At 39.3% G+C, this 18,851-nt stretch overlaps 1 protein-coding gene across 3 annotated transcripts in view; it reads right to left on the reverse strand.

The window, feature by feature from the left end:
* Positions 1–18,851, reverse strand: part of CTNND2 (catenin delta 2) — a 1,145,701-nt gene that overhangs the window by 33,948 nt on the left and 1,092,902 nt on the right. The window contains exons 17-20 of one of the 3 annotated variants that reach the window (XM_039524144.1): positions 15,432–15,642; positions 10,633–10,717; positions 10,223–10,318; positions 3,557–3,682 (exon numbers count right to left, since the gene is read on the reverse strand). In XM_039524144.1, the coding sequence (XP_039380078.1) occupies positions 3,557–3,682; positions 10,223–10,318; positions 10,633–10,717; positions 15,432–15,642 (518 nt within the window). The remainder of the gene's footprint in view (positions 1–3,556; positions 3,683–10,222; positions 10,319–10,632; positions 10,718–15,431; positions 15,643–18,851) is intronic. The other 2 variants (XM_039524145.1, XM_039524146.1) reach the window with 2 other exon arrangements.

Consider the following 18,851-nt stretch of genomic DNA (forward strand, 5'->3'; position numbering starts at 1 on the left):
TAGTCACATGAAACAAGCATTTTTTATTTCCCTAAAGGGCAGAGATGAACTAGATCTTACTGCAGCAACATACAGAAACTTCAGTGAAGAAAGCCCAAAATAAAACATCGCAACAGTACAGCAATACTTCTTCATTTTCTTCTAGGAAGAGAACAAGGTTTTAGTGCCAAAATGATAGCTATAATTTGATATATCCTTCTTCTCTGTGTCATTTCAATATTACATCACACAAAAAGTCCTGTCGACTTCATTTAATTTCAAAGCTAGCAGTGGGGACCACAGCAAACAGTTAAAGATTACTGTAAAGTCATGAGTTTCTAAATAATTCAACTTCCTTATTGGGATACCCAAGAATCTCCTTGTCATAGATGTGCTTTCCCCTTTGCCTACATTATAGGATGCAAGCATCAAGGCTACACTGTAATAAAGAATGAGCCTTAGTTCTGTACTTTAAAGATTGTATACATTTAACAAATTATTACTATTAGAGATATGTGAACTGATCTTAATAAAATAGCAACCAACACAAAGAACTGCCCACACTTAAATAAAATTTAACCATTTTCCATCTTGAAATTAGTCAGATTAACAGTGTTTAGAAGGTATTTTACATTCAATGATAGCACTTCCTGGGTTTGGTTATTTTAATCTTTATTGTAAAATAGTGATGTGCCTATCTTTACATCAGCACCTTAGCACAGGTAAACAGACTTTTGGATGCTTCATCTGGATTTTTCTGAAGTTTGTTTGTTTGTGATTTATTTTTGTTGGAGACACTTTCAGAACTCAGATTACATTTAAAAGGAGTAAAAAAATTAAGAAGACCAAAAAGACATCTGTATTTAATTTTTGAAGTTGCGCACACTACGTTCAAGGATTAAAACTTTATCTTACTCCCAGGAACTGAATATCTGAATAAAAAAGTACTGCAGTCATGACTTTATATATACATGAAAGCCCTTCAGATTCTAGACACCTGTCCGCATCTTTAGTCTTGAGCAAGCTTCGGGACTTATAGTTAAATAACTCAGTTCAGAAGGAAGGCTGTCAGTCAAATATACTACTAGGGGGGTGAGATAGTTGAAATTTTACTTGTCGATCTTCACAGAGAGTGGAAAAGAGCCTACTGTGTGCAAAGATAAAGCATTTAATGGACAATTTTTACAAAATTATGAACTAAAAGTTAGACTCCTACTTCTATATTTAGCAACTAAAGAAAAGACCTGGATTTCACTAGTGAGCCCCCTTCATTTGGCATAAATGACAACTGGAGCTTGCTTCTACAGTTACTGTTTTATCATATGACTATAATGACAACAATACACACATTAATATTTCTGCTAGACAACAGTACAGAGAATTTAATGGAAAAGTAAACTCCTGAAATGTGGTTTGTTGTTGACTCCACTGTTATCTCATGAGTTTAGCAATTTTTGGATGGGAACTACTTCACCTTCTACAAATTCTTTACTCTGTGTCTCTTATAAATAATATAAAGATTCTTCTGCTAAACCAGCAGGCTGGTTACAATACCAAATATTAAAGGAATGTACTAGTACCACTAAGCCCCTGGTGCTAAAAGAAATGGTAATAGTTACAGTTCTGGATGCTTACTGAAACTCAAGCTCAGACCTTTGGAGATTTGCTCATTAATACAAACACACACATTTAAGGCTGAAAATTATATTTCTAATAGAAATTTAAATGAATATATATATAATACAGTTGTGATGGTTCAATTTGACTATATATATAGATATAGATATATAGTCAAATTGAACCATCACAACTGCATTTTATGGCTACAGCTAAATTAATAGGAAACAAACATTATTACAGCGAGGGTCAGATTCTGAGCTACACATTGAAGTTACTACAGGGTTACACCAATGTAAATTAGACCAAAATCTGGGATTGACCCTTGACTTCATTAATTTTAGAATATTACAAAATATTTAGAAGACAGCTGTAATGACTCAAATTGCTTATAAATGGAACATGCACATTTTCAAAAAAATTAAGAATGACTAAAATAATGGTAGGTGATACTATACATTTAATGGCCTCTAACACGAATGGCATCAAAAGAATTAAACAACATCAAATGCAAAATGATACAAATAAACTGAAATTTTATCACATACAGTCTGTTATGGGACTATTTAGAAACAACAACTTTTCAGAAAGATATCTCCAGCAAATCTACATGGAAACAAAGGGTCAGATTCTCCCATTCCATCATGTGTTGTCAGTGCTACTATTTTGATTTGGCAGGGTTTTATATCCTCTTTGAACAGATATAAATGATGACATAGATGCAAGGCAGTGGAGTATCGGGCCAATATATGGTACCTTTTGTAATTCATCTAGTGTCGGCTTTAGCCCATCATGAGAACTATTTATTTACATACTAGGAATTGTACAGTATTTAATAGATTGTTTCATGCTGGTAATGGTTACTTTAAGCCATGTTAAATGATAAAAAAAATAAGTGATAATAAAATAATGGCAGTCCCTTCTCTTTCTAATATTGTTAGTAAATGTAAAAGGGAATAAGAAGGACTGGCAGGAATGTTATTTGAAAAGACATATAAGATAGGAATTGTTAAAAGTAGAGCCTATAAGTTTATTTCATTGATTGCACGACTGCAATGAAATTATTTTGTATTAAAAAAAGCATAACTGCTATGTCCTGTGTGACTAACAAACAAATCTGTAAGTGCTTGCTATGTCTATACCACAACACTTGTTCACAAGTTTGCTTGTGTGATGTCTACAGAAGATGTAGCAGTTATTGTTTTCTCTTGCAATAACTCAACCCAGTAGCATTTTAGCAGGAAAAGGAAGGGTGTTAGGGTAAATCAGAAGAAAGGAGTAGTTAAGGGAATGGAATTTTGATATCTAAAATCTGAATAGTGTCCTTATAAGAAAATGATTAGTTATGCTACATCAGGCTGAGCCTCATTGGTGTTAATTATATCTGTATGAAATCTACTTGTCCTGTTCCTGTTAACACAGGATATTTACATTTCATCAAGAACTTTGTTGATACTTTGAACACATTCATTTTATCGACAGAATAGATTAACTTGGTTAATTTTGTTCCCATAATGAAATGTACTGACTTTTTTTTTTAAAGTGTGCTTGGATCACAAAAGAAGGGCTTGACAAAAAGTATTTCATTTGCTAACTGAAATACAGTATTTAGCAATAAGTGCATTTCTGATCAAAAGATGTAAATAATCAACAGCTTTAAAGGGAGCTAACTGGACCAAACTTATTTATCCCTCTCTCCAATGTGCAATGTTCATACAGGACTTTGGTCATGTGACAATGCCACTGCAATTCATGGGACTACTTGTGTAAGTAAAGTGAGCAGGATTTGGCCTACAGTGCATAAGGTACACTAAATTAAAATGTATCAGATGTATTTTTTTAATTCTGTAATAGCAATTTATTATAGATTTAAATGTGTTCTCCACGGCTCTTCTGGGAGCAAATCTTAGTATGCATTAAACATCACAATTCAAGACTGGTCAGATGACAGCCAGAATACCTGGGTTTGGGAATAGATTCTGGTTTCTTGGCTCTGCGAGAGAGTACGCTGAGCGTGCCATGACCCAGAATGATGGGAAGGTGAAAATCCTCTGTCCTCAGCCACTCTGAAGCCTGGGGCCGCCCGCTGCCATAAATCAATTAATCAATCAATCATTTATTTAATCAGGTAGCTGCATTTTCACAGTGATATAGAAATGGGCTCTAGACAATGTCTTCTCTATAAAGCTATTGCAGTTTTAATTAAATTATAGACAGATATAGGTTACCTTATACCAGTTCATCTTAAAAGGTTGACATTCACCTCAGTGAAAACGCTTTCCCCCAGCCCACTGATGCTCCAATTATAGGCCCGATCCAGCAAAATGCATGTATATGCTCATGAATAATTTTAAGCACATATGTAGTCCCATCAAACTGCACTTTTGATGGGAATATTTATGTGCTGGTTGGGTCTTAAGTCTTTAATGTGGTGCTTAAGTGAGACAAAGGCCCTGGCACTGGAGAGAATTTCATCTAAAGAGAATACATCTCGCAAGGACATAGACATTATCTTTTGGATTTTCTTCAAATTAGGCCATAGTCAATGTTCCCTTGTATCATGGCATAATGCATTTAATATGTCAAAAAGGCAAACAGATTTATTTTACTTAGAAAAGAACTTCAGATTTTAAAACCAGTTGCCAGGAATTTTGAAGTGTCTCTGGCAATTTTCAATGAACTTTTAGCAGTTTACAGCTGCATTATTCTGAAAGTCACATGAAAAGAGACTCCTCTTTTAGATCCTGCCTGGCTTAATTGTTTGACGAGGCTTCAGGCAATTTTTTAAATCTTGTTCAGCCAATGACAGACAAGGCCAATCTTCAGAGTGTCTATTTAGGCTTCATTAAATATCTGTCACATTATTCTCCCGATTGTGTGATAGCACAGTACGTGGAGAAGGTCAACTGCCTTCACTAACCTCTCTGCTTTCAAATGGATATGTTGACTGTAATTTTATTGTTAAATTGGGTGACAGGGACAAACATTGGTATTATCCTATGCAACACAGAAATCCACAATAATGAATGAAAAACTATAATTTCTAAGAATTTATTGTGATTTCCCACTTATATCCTGAAAGACATAATTCATATGAATAAAAAAGATACACTGTAAAGACATTGTGCTGGAGCTTAAATGATTGGGTAAAATGATGCAATTCATAGAAAACATTCTCTTCACGACAGTTTCTCCAGTTCTTTAGTATCATAAACACTTAATGCAACTCAAAGCTTGTTTTTAGCAAGTACATTATTGCTCAGGTTGGATTATTTAGTTATATTATTACATGTACCTTTTGTCTAAAGATTTGAGATAATTTTTATTTGCTAACTTCATGAAAATTCTCAAGCTGCTTTTATTTAAGAGTAGTTGGTTATTTGCTTGAAAACTGAAGATGGAGAAAAAAATCTGAGCTGCAACAAATGACAATTTGCACTTTCCCAGATGTAGCTATATTTTCAAAGGTGTCCCCTAATTTTTCGATGCCCACCTTGACACACTTAATGCCTTGGTTTTCAGAAGTGCCAAGCAATTGAGTCCATTAATTTCAATCAATTGAAGTTGTGAGCACCCAGCACTTCTAAAAATCAGGCCTTAGGTAACTCAGGTGGAGCACCGAAAAATGGAAGCAACCAAAATTAGTAGCATTTTTGAAAATGTAGGCCTTACTACATAGAACAGAGAACAATGGAAATGCCTAAACTTCAGAGTCATTTTTTGAGAAATGTTTTCTCCACTGATGGTCAACTACAGTGAGAATTTAATTAATCTTTAGTTAATGAAAATGTGATCCTTAAAAACATCTTTTTTATGGGATTAACTAGTGCTGGCCTCATCTTTAAGTATACTTTTCAGTCTGGAATTCTATCTGAGTCAGTCACTCTGCTGGGTTACTTAGACTTTGTTTCCTTGGAACTTTGCCATGGCACCCTGTCTTGGTGCAAGTTCTTTTTCAGGTGGTTTTTCCAAGGAGGAAATGAAAGTGTTATGGGTGGCAGGACCAGAAGAGAATTAATCTTTCTGGTAGAAACTGGAGCCCTACAGAAAGTTATTTAGGAAAGAGAGCACAATTTTTAATCTTTCTGCATCACTCCCCCTTTCCCTTGTTGTGATGACAGTCGATGGCTTGCTCTGCCTCCTGTTTTCTAAGGAACTATCAAATTCAGAGACAACAGGAGAAGCTGAGAATCAGGCAACTGGAGCAAAACAGCCTGGTAATAGCTTTTCGTAGAACAGTGGCAGTTGCCTGTTGATGTTAGGGAGACTAGAACTCTCACACAGGGCATTGAGGAAGGCAACCCTTTCACCCCAAGAATAAGATCATCATTTCATCTTGGTTTTGATGGCTTCCTCTTTTTTGAATTGTAACAGCTGGAGAGAATTTTGGATAAAATGTTCTTGTCAGGCTTTGTTAATATAGTGCTGGATTAACTGCCCTGGAAAGTGAAGTCCTATAAGTGCATCAGGGGAGGCAACAGTGCATCCCAGCCATGTGTCTGAACTCTGACTTGAAATTGACTCTTCGTACCCGTTCCATTCTGGGCTGTCCTGATAAGCCTGCTAACCATTCTGGCGTGTCCCTTTAAAGTTACCATACAGCTGCTGTTGAGTGGAGAAGCCAGCACAGGGGTTAGAATCAGTCAGTGTAGAGCACAAACTGTTACAGAGCTCTGCTAGTGCCCTGCACAAGCTAGTATAATATGTGTACACCTGGTTTTATTTTCCACAACACAGTACCCCATCCACAGAGATGCCAAATAGTGACAGTAGTGGGTTTTATAGCCTGAGACCACCAATTAACTTCCCACAGAAAATCAAACCACTGCCAGGTAGTGACAAGTTTGAAATCTAGCCCAGGTCAACAGTGAACCTTCTCCCATCCTGAACTGAGAGGCTCAATTTCTCTCTACCCTCCCTCTGAGCCAACCAGGTTTGCTATCTTAACGTTCTGTTTAAACAACCAAAGGCTATTTGAGAAGAAAATCCAGACAATTCCAAGCAAGGTGAAGCTCTTCCTATATTAGCACTAATATGTTAATATTATGGGCCTGATCCAGCAAAAGACATCCCCAGCTTTCCAGACATTGAATGTCCCCAAAGAGTCCTCAGATGCCAGCTCTGCTACAGACTGGCCAAATCCACAGTAAAGGCCAGAAAGAAAAAATCCTGCCTTGAGGCCTGATCCAAGGGCCCATTAAACTCAACACATATTTTCCATTGATGTCAATGTGCACTGAATCAGGCCTTTGTGAAGAAGCTCATGGGAAGGAGAGCTCATACAAATGAGGTGCTAGCTGTCTGAGCTCCATTACACTCATTGGGGATACACAGCCCATGGGCTAGATTACCTTTTCTGCAAAGCCCCCCAAAATGACATGAACAGGTTGCAGTCTGGGTCTGTGTATGCATGAACGTCCTTGCCTTCTCTCACTGAGAAGTGCTCTTTCCCCCTGTCTCTGTTGTGACTTATTTTGCCCCCTAAATAATTCTCTTTGTCCCACCCCTTCCTTCTCCTGCAATGTTTTTACTTCTGTTCTCAGTAAAATGCCTTATAGCCTGGATGAAGTGCCTTTGTCTGTGTTGATTTAATCAGTGTGGTTTTTCAAACAATAATTGAGAAATTGTTTTTGGCTTCTAAAGACAGGAAATGTTTTTCAGTCAATGAGAGATGAAGTGAAACTTGTGCAAACAGCCACCCTTTTCAGGCATCCTCCTATGTTAAGAGAACACCTCAAACATACAGAGTACAATTCTGCTGTACTTTTATTAGAAGACCCCTCATTTTCTGAAACTGATTTTTGCCAGTCCCTTGAGAGGTTGCTTAACCCAGTTTCACTGTGTACCTATTAGCACTATAGCCTTGGTTAAAACCAAAGTGCTTGCTTCAGCCCTGTTGGAGGCTGCAGTCTACATCCCCCCACATATGTTAGAACAGTTGTGCTACAGAGGAGGCATGCACCGCCGCCAGGGCCGGCTCCAGACCCCAGCGTGCCAAGCGCGTGCTTGGGGCGGCATGCCGCGGGGGGCGCTCTGCCTGTTGCCGGGAGGGCGGCAGGCGGCTCTGGTGGACCTCCCGCAGGCGTGCCTGTGGAGGGTCCGCTGGTCCGCGGCTCCAGTGGACCTCCCACAAGCATGCCTGCGGATGCTCCACCGGAGCCGCGGGACCAGCGGACCCTCTGCAGGCACGTCTGCAGGAGGTCCACTGGAGCCGCGGGACTGGCGACAGCCAGAGCGCCCCCCGCGGCGTGCCGCCGTGCTTGGGGTGGCGAAATTACTAGAGCCGCCCCTGACCGCCGCAAAGGGCAAGTGACAATATCAGGCTTCCATTAGCTGGAAAGAGCTTCAATTTACAGCCAGGAGTCTAGAGGCTTCACTGGCAGAGGCTGCCTGAGAGAGAGACACTGGATCAGTACATCTCCTACATGCCCTTGCTGTGCACTTTCCTGAGTCAGCCCTACGCACTTCTTGGGTAGCACTGGCTGGCTCCTGGCCCCGCAACAGAGTGGAAGTTATAGGCAGCTTGTAACATTATGCTTCCCACCTCTGACTGGACTTTCTGTCACTGGGCACTTTCAGTTTGGGTTCTGCCAGAGATAGTGAATAAAGCCCATAGTGCTAAGCAGAATTACAAAAACGTAATAAGCTTTCATGTTTTTTCCCTGACATGAACAAATCTATGGGCCAAATGTATTGGCTACTTTTATACCAACAACAGTGACAAATCAATATTCTGGTTACTTCAGTAATGCAAATGATAATACTTCTATTCATATTGTTCTTTTCCCTGTTTAGTATAGTGTCAACATATGCTGCTCTAAAACTATATCAAACTTTGGACATACTGTCCCTCAAGCAGCAGGACAAATACTGCTGCATTTCCTTAAAGTTAATGTTAGGCTTGTAACTGACCCAAGTCATAAAACAGAATCATGCTTCTATTCCAGCCTCTCTTATATGCTAGTGATTACTTGGGAATAATGAGATAGATATTTTTAGGGCATACTAATGAATTTCAGACACCTGCACAATTGGATTTAGCTGCAGTGTGGTAAAAATCCCTGCCAGTGTGTGAAAGCACAAAGTGCTGACCATATCGCACAGCCAGCAGAAGCTGTATTCATTCATTATTGCCAATATAGAAGCTTTAGTGGGAGAAAATAATTATCTTGACTATTTAAACCCATATTGCATGACAAATATTATTGCTTATGTAACAGAGATCTTAGGAACTCTCTTGTTTTATATAACTTTTTTTTAAAACATTGTGAAAAAAAGAAAATGCCACAGGCATCAATCCTAGGAAACAGCTAAGTATTCACTGTACTAATGTGAAGGAAACAAAGGAAGTAGCTCCTTTTGGAAAGTGTTTTTCTTGATTCATTCTACATAAAAATCATTCCTTATATTGTGTACTAACTTTATAAACATTAAAAAATACATACCTGTCTATTTATGTACAGTAACATTTTTAGTTATTTTTTAGAAGCATTTGGTTAAAAGAAATGACATTTTCTGTACTAAATTATTATACAATGTTTGGTAGCAGGTTGTAGAGACATAAGAAGACTAAATAATTATTTTGTTCAATTAGCTTAGTGCTTGGGAAAGGTATAAGATTAACTGTCTGAGAGACTGACCTCCATTTTACCCTGCCAGAATTAGCTCATGAAGGGATTAACAAAATGAATCCTGCAAAATAGTGCAAAGGTTAAGAAACTAGCCAGCCCCTGTAAGCACAACAAACTTTACCCCCAAAGGGGCATCTCTCCAAACCATGCAGAGAATCAGTTCATCTCCACATCCCAGATTGCTGTCTTCTCAGCGGGACCCTATCCTCGCTGCTGTTCACTCCACCTCTCAAACAAGGCCTGTTTGCCAAACTTTCTCAGAGAGGAGCTCAGGTGTGCAAAATAATAAAATTTCAAACCTCAGACTCAATGTGAGCAGATTGAGGCACAGAGTTCACATTACTCGACTCTTTTCAGCTATACAATACATACAGCACCGGCAATGGCACTGTGAGCATCCTCACCCTCCACCATTAATATGCCTCACCCTCGACTGGGAATGAAATTAAATGCCTGGTCTTTTTGCTTAGACTACAAAGAAAGGTGCCAATTAGAGGCAACTGTGGTGGTAATTTTTGTGATGTGAAATTGTGAGTACTAGGAAGTGGTTTGAGACTGCCATTGATAGATATGTGTACACACATACACACACCACATTTACTCGCACACTTCAATGTGTGTCCATTTACAAGTATTCTGTGATAGAAGCTTGTTATACCATCACCTATACATGTCAGAAGTTCATTTTAAAATAGTTAATTTTAAACATGTTGTTCGTAGTAATAGTACTATAATTTACACAAAAGAGGAGGCTGGCAGCCTTATGAGAATGATAATGGGAGCCACTGCCTTTCACCTCTAGACTGCCTCTGAATCAAGCTTGTGTTGCTAGTGCATGAAAGCTGTCGATTTGATGGATGTGAAATAAACAGGTCTCTATCCAGTTCCAGGGGTACCAATGTCCATATCATAAAAGCATCACCACTGAAGGAACTGGCATTGGTGGTCTCAGCGGAGAGGCCAGGAATTGAATGAGCTGGGAATCTCACACTCACCCCTATGGTTGTCTCTCCAGGATAGGATTGAGATGCACTGATAGGAAAGGCTGAGGAGAGGCAGCTTGCACCACCGCTGACCATGCTGTACTGGTTCTGTGAACAGAGGACTTCACTCTCCAGGACTGTCAACTCCAGCACTTTTCATAAGAACTAAAATTCATTTAAGAAAAAAAAACCCTCCCCCAAACAATAACAAAAAAAATACATGCTTTATGGACCATTTCTATTTAAGGAGTTAAAATTAGACACGGGAACATGCAAAAACACCAGATCTGAACCTCCTAAACTTTGAGCAGTTGGGATTCAGACGGGCCCATTAACAGATCAAATAAAGTATTTGGTCTCATGTTTCTTAAGCCCCCAAAGTGGGTAACTACAGAAGATCTAAAATCTGAAGAAAATCTTACCTTCTTGTAGAGACTTCTCAGGTCTCTGTACTGCCACATGCTATTTAGGACCTGAGATGCTGCTTTCACCACTTTTGGTGAGTGCCTATTACATTAAAAAAAAAAAGAGAGAGAGAGACTGTTAAATCAAATTCCAGGTTCAATTAATGCTGATTTGTGAGTCAATTACAAAGGATTGAAACTCTCAAGTGGAGTTCTGCTATTCACCAGTTCTATAAGTATATTCTAAGAGCTTTACATTCAAGTAGTTTGGATACTAACATTTTATTCACTGACAAACACACTCTTCATGTCCATATTACTAAGTGTTGGAAGAGGAACAAAACCAATACACACTTGTGCTGTATGATGAATGAGAAGCAAGGGTTCTCACTAGGAACATGAGAACAAGAGAATTCTGTCAAGATGGAGAGTAACTGCTGAACTGGCTAACTGATAGGGTGGGTAGTGGAGAAGGTAGAGAAAGAGAAAGCTGCAGAGGGCAAAAATTGGAGAAATTGTTTCTGGAGAGGTGGCTTGGCTGTAGGGCCGGCTTTAGGAACTGCAGGGCCCGATTCGAATACCCGATGGCGGTCCGGGTCTTCGGCAGCAGGTCCTTCACTCGCTCTGGGTCTTCCGGGGCACGGAAATACCCACAGCCAAAATGCCGCCAAAGACCGGGAGCAAGTGAAGGACCCGCCGCTGAAGTGCTATCGGAGACCTGGACCACCGCCGGGTGAGTAAAAATTAAGAAGTTAGGCACTCGTCCTTAGGGTGCGGGGCCCTCTTAGGTATGGGGCCCGAATCGGGAGAATCGGGGGAATTGGCCTAAAGCCAGCCCTGCTTGGCTGCAGTCCTGTGTGCAGTGGCATGAAGGACAAGAGTACAGGGCTTTGGTTTCTTTCTCCTGGGCTGGTAGACTTTAAGTACTCCAGGGAACAGATGAGTGAGTACTCACTGCATCAATGCCTTCTACCAGATGGTCAGAGGAAATAGAGGAACTAGCTAGGTGATGAGCACTGTTTTAAGATGGGAGGGGGTTGGGAGCAGGACACAGAAATATAATAGATCATAAATACACAGAAATAATCAGTGCTTTGTGACTAAATAAAAGTCATCTGGGACCCAAATTTGGACTTATGTTCTGAAACACTGATAACAGTAACCTATTAATGATCACACTCTAAACCTATATAAAAAGACATAATTAACTTCACATGTACTCCTCCTTCTGGAGTCTTTCCCCAGGAGATCTGAATAATTATTTCAGAGCATTAGAGCCAAATGTTCCCTTCTGTTTAGGCAGTATAAGGGGGAGCAGATGTCTTAAACCCAAAGAGAAGGGCCAGGGAGGACAACGTAGGATAAATATGTGACTATGCAGAAAGTGCACATTACGTGACTAACCTCATCCCCTCAGCAAACATAAAACAGCAGAGCCCCAAGACAAAATTACAAGGGATTAGAGCCTGCATGAAGAAGTTGGAGAACAGTCACACTTGTGCTTGGTGTTTCCCTGTGAAAAGGGAACAACTGGTGGTGAAAAAGAAGCAGGTGGTACTGGGTGTTGGTGGCATGTGTTACTCATCTGGTTCCAGTGTGGGTAGTGGCAACTGCCGCTATTCACTTTGCGATGCACATGAGAAGGATCACAATTGCATTGCCAGCAGAGCTGGTAAAATAATGTTAATTGCATAATTTAGTCAGTTGTTTTCCACAATATTTTCCTAGTAAATTATTTGTTGATTCTGTCCATCTCTATTGTTCATCCTGCAAATAGAACTGAGTGACTAGTTCATGAGTTGATAAGAACTTGATGAACACTTTCAAGCATCATTGTTTTCATTATTTACCCATCTTTAGCTGCTAGTGGAGTACTGGGAGTAGGGAATGACCAATGTGGTAACAGTGCCAGTCATGCTGTTAATACTAAGGGGAGGCCAAGAACAGTGAGATCCACTGCATTTGGCCAATCTGATCCCATGGATGCCAGTTCTGCTACACAACTGTAGAGGAGAGAGGACTAGAGCCATGGGCTCTTTACAGACACTAGAGCAGATAGTCCTTGCACTACTGTGATTGTGTCCTACCCCTATGCAGGAAGCATGGGATGAGAGGGAAAGGGAAGGACCTTCATGTCCTCTACTTCAGTTGTGGACCCACAAAGGAGCCAGGTGCACTCTGCCTCCATATTTGGAGGCACACATGCTGCACACAATGTAAGAGGCATTAATATTGTTTTGTATTGAAATACACTAACTATGGCAAAATTTCCTCATCAGTCCAGTATAATGCAATTTTGTGGGTTCCAGGTCTTTGAAGAGCATCTGGATGGATGGGAATACAATAGTGTAACAGATGACAAATTGAAATCTATACATTAAAATCTCTATAAATCCTATTGTAGGTAGTGTTGTTGTAGTTGTGTTGGTCCCAGGATATTAAAGAGACAAGGTGGATGAGATATCTTTTATTGGACCAACTACTGTCTCCAGACCTGAAGAAAAGCTCTGTGTAAGTTCAAAAGCTTGTCTCTCTCACCAGCAGAAGTTGGTCCAATACAATATATTACCTCATCTACCTTGTCTCTATAAATTCTATTGTAATAACTTTTAAGGTTAAAGAGTTTTTGACTTGCCTTCTCATGAAACAAAGTTTTTGTTCCACTGGGTTAAAGCTTTGGTGACTTCTGCTGGAAGCAGACACAGTGCATATTGATTTTTTAATATGACAGTGATTATACTAGAAGCATCAATAAATGGTTCTTCTGAGGCTAGTAACAGTTGGTCTTGTTAACAGATTTCATGTTTTACAATTTAACACAATGTTGCATTCTGTTAAACTGTGCAACTTCACTAATTTAAGTAACAGGTTGGCAAGATATTCTTCCTATAATTATTATTTAAAATAATGGAACCTCTATGAAAGAAATGAAAAAGATAGAAAGAATGGTATAAAAGTCTCATGTTTCTGAGAGGTGAGTATAAACTCCTATTTTAGGTGAGGAGCTGGTATCATGGGTTGATAGATTTTCTTGTTCTACAACTACAAAATCAATAAAAATAATCATATCTAGCTTTTATATAGTGCTTTTCATCAGTAGGTCTAAAAACACTTTATAAAGGAGGGCACTACATTTATTATTTGGACATTCTGAAAACACATATTAGCCGACGTGTCCTAGACTATTAGAAATACATGGCTTTCAAAAGATAAGGTTCCCTGGATTTGCAGTTAGGGGTTATATTTGACTCCCTGTATGCTGTAAGACTGACATTTTCAAGACCTTAACAGAACTGGAGACCCAAATCCCATTGAAATCAATGGGAGTTGGGTGGCTAATTCTCTTAGGCTCCTTTGAAAACTCCAGCCCCAATGTCACTAGGTAATAATGATCTCGACTGGAGTCGTATACAGGTGGACAAATACACAGTTTTTGTAGATTTTCTTAAGTTTTATTAATATACAAGGATAAACTCGGAGTCAAATTCCCCACTGGTGTGAGTGGGCACATTCTACTGAAGAATAATGGAAATGCACCTGCTTATGCCAGCAATAAATTTGATCTAGTAACAAGAATTCATTTAGTTTGATATGTTATTTATTTATAATAAAAATTTAATATGCTTTATTACTAAGGTGAGTCAGCAGTCCAAGAGCAGTTCCCACAACTGGAATCACCACAATTAGTAATGTTGCTACTCTTATCAATTCCTGACAGAGTTATAATAATGAGAGTGTACTGGGTGAGAAGCATGAAAGGAGAGAGAACAATAATACAAGAAAAGGGAATAAGATTGAATTGTGTCAGCAATGCATTAATTGCCTAACCCTGCACACTGCTCCAGTACCAGGTGTAGTGCGCAGATTCCTCTTTCAGGCTGAAGATTGGCTGTGAGGAGCCACGTTAGAGCCCTGAGGTTGCAGCTGCCTCTGTGCTGATAACACATCCCCCTTCTGATAGAAGGATCTAGGCATTAGAGTGAAATCTTCCATTTTTCAAACTGACATGGTCTCATAGCAGGCAAAGCAGTCATACTTCTGGAAGTTTGATGTATATTGTTTGTAACCAAGCTATTCTACGCAACCACTCCCAGCAAAAGGAGAGGAACCAATGATCTCTTTGCCAACAGTGTGCACTGACTCTGAAAAAAAAATGCATTCATAGCTATTGCTAATAGCGTCATAGTTATGTGTGAGTCTTCTCCTACATGTATCAGTGCCATTTAATGTAGCAGACAGAAGGCCTGATACTTCTTAACAAGCTAGGGGGTGGGAAGGTCGGGTGAAGGAGTGGAAAGAACTGTGGCCCCATCCCCACTTGCCAGCCAGAGTAACTGTTGGATGGTGGGGAGTAAGCTGCAGCCTACAAAGTGGTGAAGTTACTTACTTCCGGCATTCCCAAAGCAAGTGGGAGTAGGAGAAGAATAGTACCTTTGTGAGGCACAAATCCTTTCACAGTGTCCTCCTGGTTACTCCAATGGCACATCACCCACTACACAGGGGCCTAATGTCTCAGGCTACCACCTGATGTTGATAAAATGATTCATGCCAGTCATTTTTATAAATAATTATTATTCACTATGCGGCATGTTGCCAGTGAAAGCAGGCCAAAAAATGAGCCCTGGCAGGGACTTTGATACTGGGTTACTTGTTTCCTGTCTTCCTTCCAACATCTGACACGGTTACTAACACAAGGTGATTTATGATTAAACTTAATAATGAAGCTAACGATTTCACCAGACAAGACAAACCCATTTAGTACTAATTACACCTATTAAAGATGTTACAAAAGGTGCGAGTTGATTTGCAAAACATACTTGTCTCCTTTACTCTTGGAAATGCCAACCAGCTTCTCAATGCCTCCTGCATCCCGTAAGGCCTTGGCATTCTCCATGTTTTTAGTGATAACTTCATGCAGAGTGCAGCAAATGGCAGTAACGGTGTCATCCGACATGGCCTTGCTTGCTGAGCTGTTGCTGTTGTTACCTCCTGGAAGTCGGTGGACCAGATCCCGCATGGCATACTTGCCTTTTTGGAAAGAAAATGAAGGGAGAATGTTGAGGAAATTTAAAGGAAGACTGATGGGGGAGATACAGGGAAAACACACAAGGCAGTGTTAGTGCCATTTTCATAGTTTCAGGTCTATAATTTGCTGTCAGTATTATCCTATCATTAGCCGTATTTATACAAACATTTGTTTAAGCAGCATTTTGCCCATTAGGACCTCTACTAATAGTCCCTGGTAATATCAGTGAGAGCTTCAGGGTGTGAGTTATATCTTGTCTTTGTGCAAAGGAGACAGGTACAGAAAAGCTAAGTACGTGTGAAAGTGTAAACCAAAGATTTGAGAGCCCAGCAGAAGTTGGCCAGTCCATATCTTCCTTACCCCATGAGAGCAACACCATTTAAGTGAGCCCAAGGCAAGCTAGCTAGGATGATGCATCTCTACTAATAAAATCATCACTGTGTAGCAGTTAATAGGAATAGTACAAGGTAGTGAAGCCATCCAAATTGGAGTTCTTTGTGAATGAGTAGTTGATCTTCTCTCAAGCGCAGGCTTCACTATACATTAACTAGGTGTAATTATGTTATTGTACTTTATAATATGCTTTAAAAAGCTATTGTTATTTCTGTCATTTGAGTTGTGTGAATATTAGTGATTCAGAGGAGAGGTTTCTCTGCACTGTGTTGCAGTCTGATACCTAGCAAAGGTGTATCTCCATATGTTTTATCAGGGGGAGGGACAGCTCAGTGGTTTGAGCCTGTTAAACCTAGTGTTGTGAGTTCAATCCTTGAGGGGGCCATTTAGGGATCTGGGGCAAAAATCTGTCTGGGGATTAGTCCTGCTTTGAGCAGCGGATTGGACTATATGACCTCCTGAGGTCCCTTCCAGCCCTGATATTCTATGATTATCTTACTTAATATTTATAACTTAAATTTTCTATCAAACTGAGCAGTTCATTTCTGTAGAGGACTTTGTATGTTAGACACAAGGAGGACATAGTCATTGTGATTTTCCATTATAATTTTTTCATATTTAAATACATATAGAAATCTTTAAAAATTTGCTTGCACAAATGTAGTGCATGGGAAAGATACCACGCCAGAAGTCCTGGAGAAGGAAATTTTCCATGTAACTACTGGACAAGTACAGCACAGGCAGCAGAACTCCCCCACACTGCCACATCAAAGTGCCTTAGCCCTGTTCTGGAGGGATTACCAGTATGTGTGAAAGTTTAATATAGCCGCTCTTCTAAGATGAAGACAAGCTGAACAGTGAAGAGACTAGGGCCCGCATCCAGCTCTCAGTGAAGCCAGTGAACACATTCCCATCAACTTCAGTGGCGCTGGATCAGGATCTTGGGTGAAATAATCAGCTCAACAACATCACTCACTCTCAAAATGGGAATGACACGATTGTCAGGACAAGTAACTGGAAGTAATCCATATTACTTTCTGGCCTGAAATGTAATCATAAATCTTCTCAATCAGACATTACAAGCCCTGATAAGATGGCATATAGTAAGTGCTTATTAAAAAGCTTACTCCTGAAGTTACAAACAGAACTCTTGGTGTCTGAATCTGAAAGTCAAAAGAAGCAGAAGACTGGCCCTTTGAGTGTCCTTATGTCAGATTTTCCATCATAAATTCTTATTTTTTTACAATGCTATTTGCAATGGCGAAAATCTATCCAATCATTTGGAACAATGCATTAATAATACAGTACACACCAAAATCCATGTACTGTCACAGTAAAATCAAAGTATACCAAATTAATTTTGTGACAATGTCAGATCCAGAAACTCCTTTACTTTTGATCAAGCAACAAAGTTCCTTGTAATGGAAGCATAACACACTAAAATGTGTGCAATTGTTTTATTATCAGTGTGTTGCAATTTGGAATTTAACATTTGACTTCAAATGTTTTTGTTTCTGTGCAGCTAATATTTCATCGTTGTAATCCACATTATTAGATTTTTCAGCAATTTCATTTAAATGTCAGATGCAGTACATAAGTGGGTCATATGAATTCTGTGCAATTCTTTTCCTCATACATACCTATAATAGTATCTGCCAAAGAATAGCCATATAGAATGTGGTGTGCAAATATTAATATGTAGTTCTAGCCAGTAATAACTGTTTCAATAACAAAAAACATTTATTACATTCATTTATGCCTTTTAACACAAGCCAATTAATGGTTGCATATCTGTTATAGTCACTTGAATACTACAGTCATAGAATATGGTAGATCATGCTTGCCTGTCAAAGTAGATTTGCAAAAGGCTGTTTGTTTATGCCATTTGTTTCAGTCTTCACTCCTCTAATACTACCATTGATCAGGATCATAGAATCACATAAAAAGATGAATTAGATTAGTTAGAGGTTCTCTCTTCCTTTCCCTGAACCAATCATCCAGGACATGCCAAAGCTCCTTTTTTTTACCTATAGCAACTGCTCAACCTAAACTAGAGGGGGGTATTTATGCACCCCTTTCTTTCAGATCAGGGATTTCAGCTCTTTTGTAGCACTGTATGTTAAAACTGCCCGCTCTTTGGCAGCTAGTGACCGCAGTCCTTAATTCTGAGTATGAAAATATCCAGTGACTGCCCCTGAGCAAGTTTTTCTACGGAATTGGCCAGGAATACAAGGATCACTGCACCACAAGAAAGCATAAATGTATGTATATATAGGTTTCGCTGGATGCCTGCATATCAGAATGGTACCATGGTTATGAGTGCAGCAGAAAATGAATATAAATACAATCAAGTCGATACTATGACTAATAATTAATCATGAACATTCCAGATATGAGACTGGATTCAGAACAATGTCCAGTTCACTAGTTACGTCTATTCTGCACATACAGAATTGATCAGTGAGCGGAAAATTACAGAACTGGGATGTGGGAGTGGGGAACAGTATAGAGTTATATGTCAAATGTGGTGCAGCCTCTCTGCCTTCTGACTGGCTGAGAGAGTTCATTTCAGTATAACTGTGCATAATTCGGGAAATATTTAATTCAGGTTCAACTCTTGAGTTTGCATGGATTCATATCACAATGATACCACAGATCAAATTCAGCCCTTGAATATGTGTTTGCAGTTTCCATCAGCTTCAATGGGAATTGCATGTATCTTAATGTAGAATTTGGCTCTGTTTCATTTCACTTTTTGAATAAGGCTATTTCAGTCAGCTGTATGAATAAAATAATTTTTACATGCTAGTTGGACAGG

The sequence above is a fragment of the Mauremys reevesii genome, linkage group 2 (assembly GCF_016161935.1).
Source record: "Mauremys reevesii isolate NIE-2019 linkage group 2, ASM1616193v1, whole genome shotgun sequence".
NCBI lineage: Eukaryota > Metazoa > Chordata > Testudines > Geoemydidae > Mauremys > Mauremys reevesii.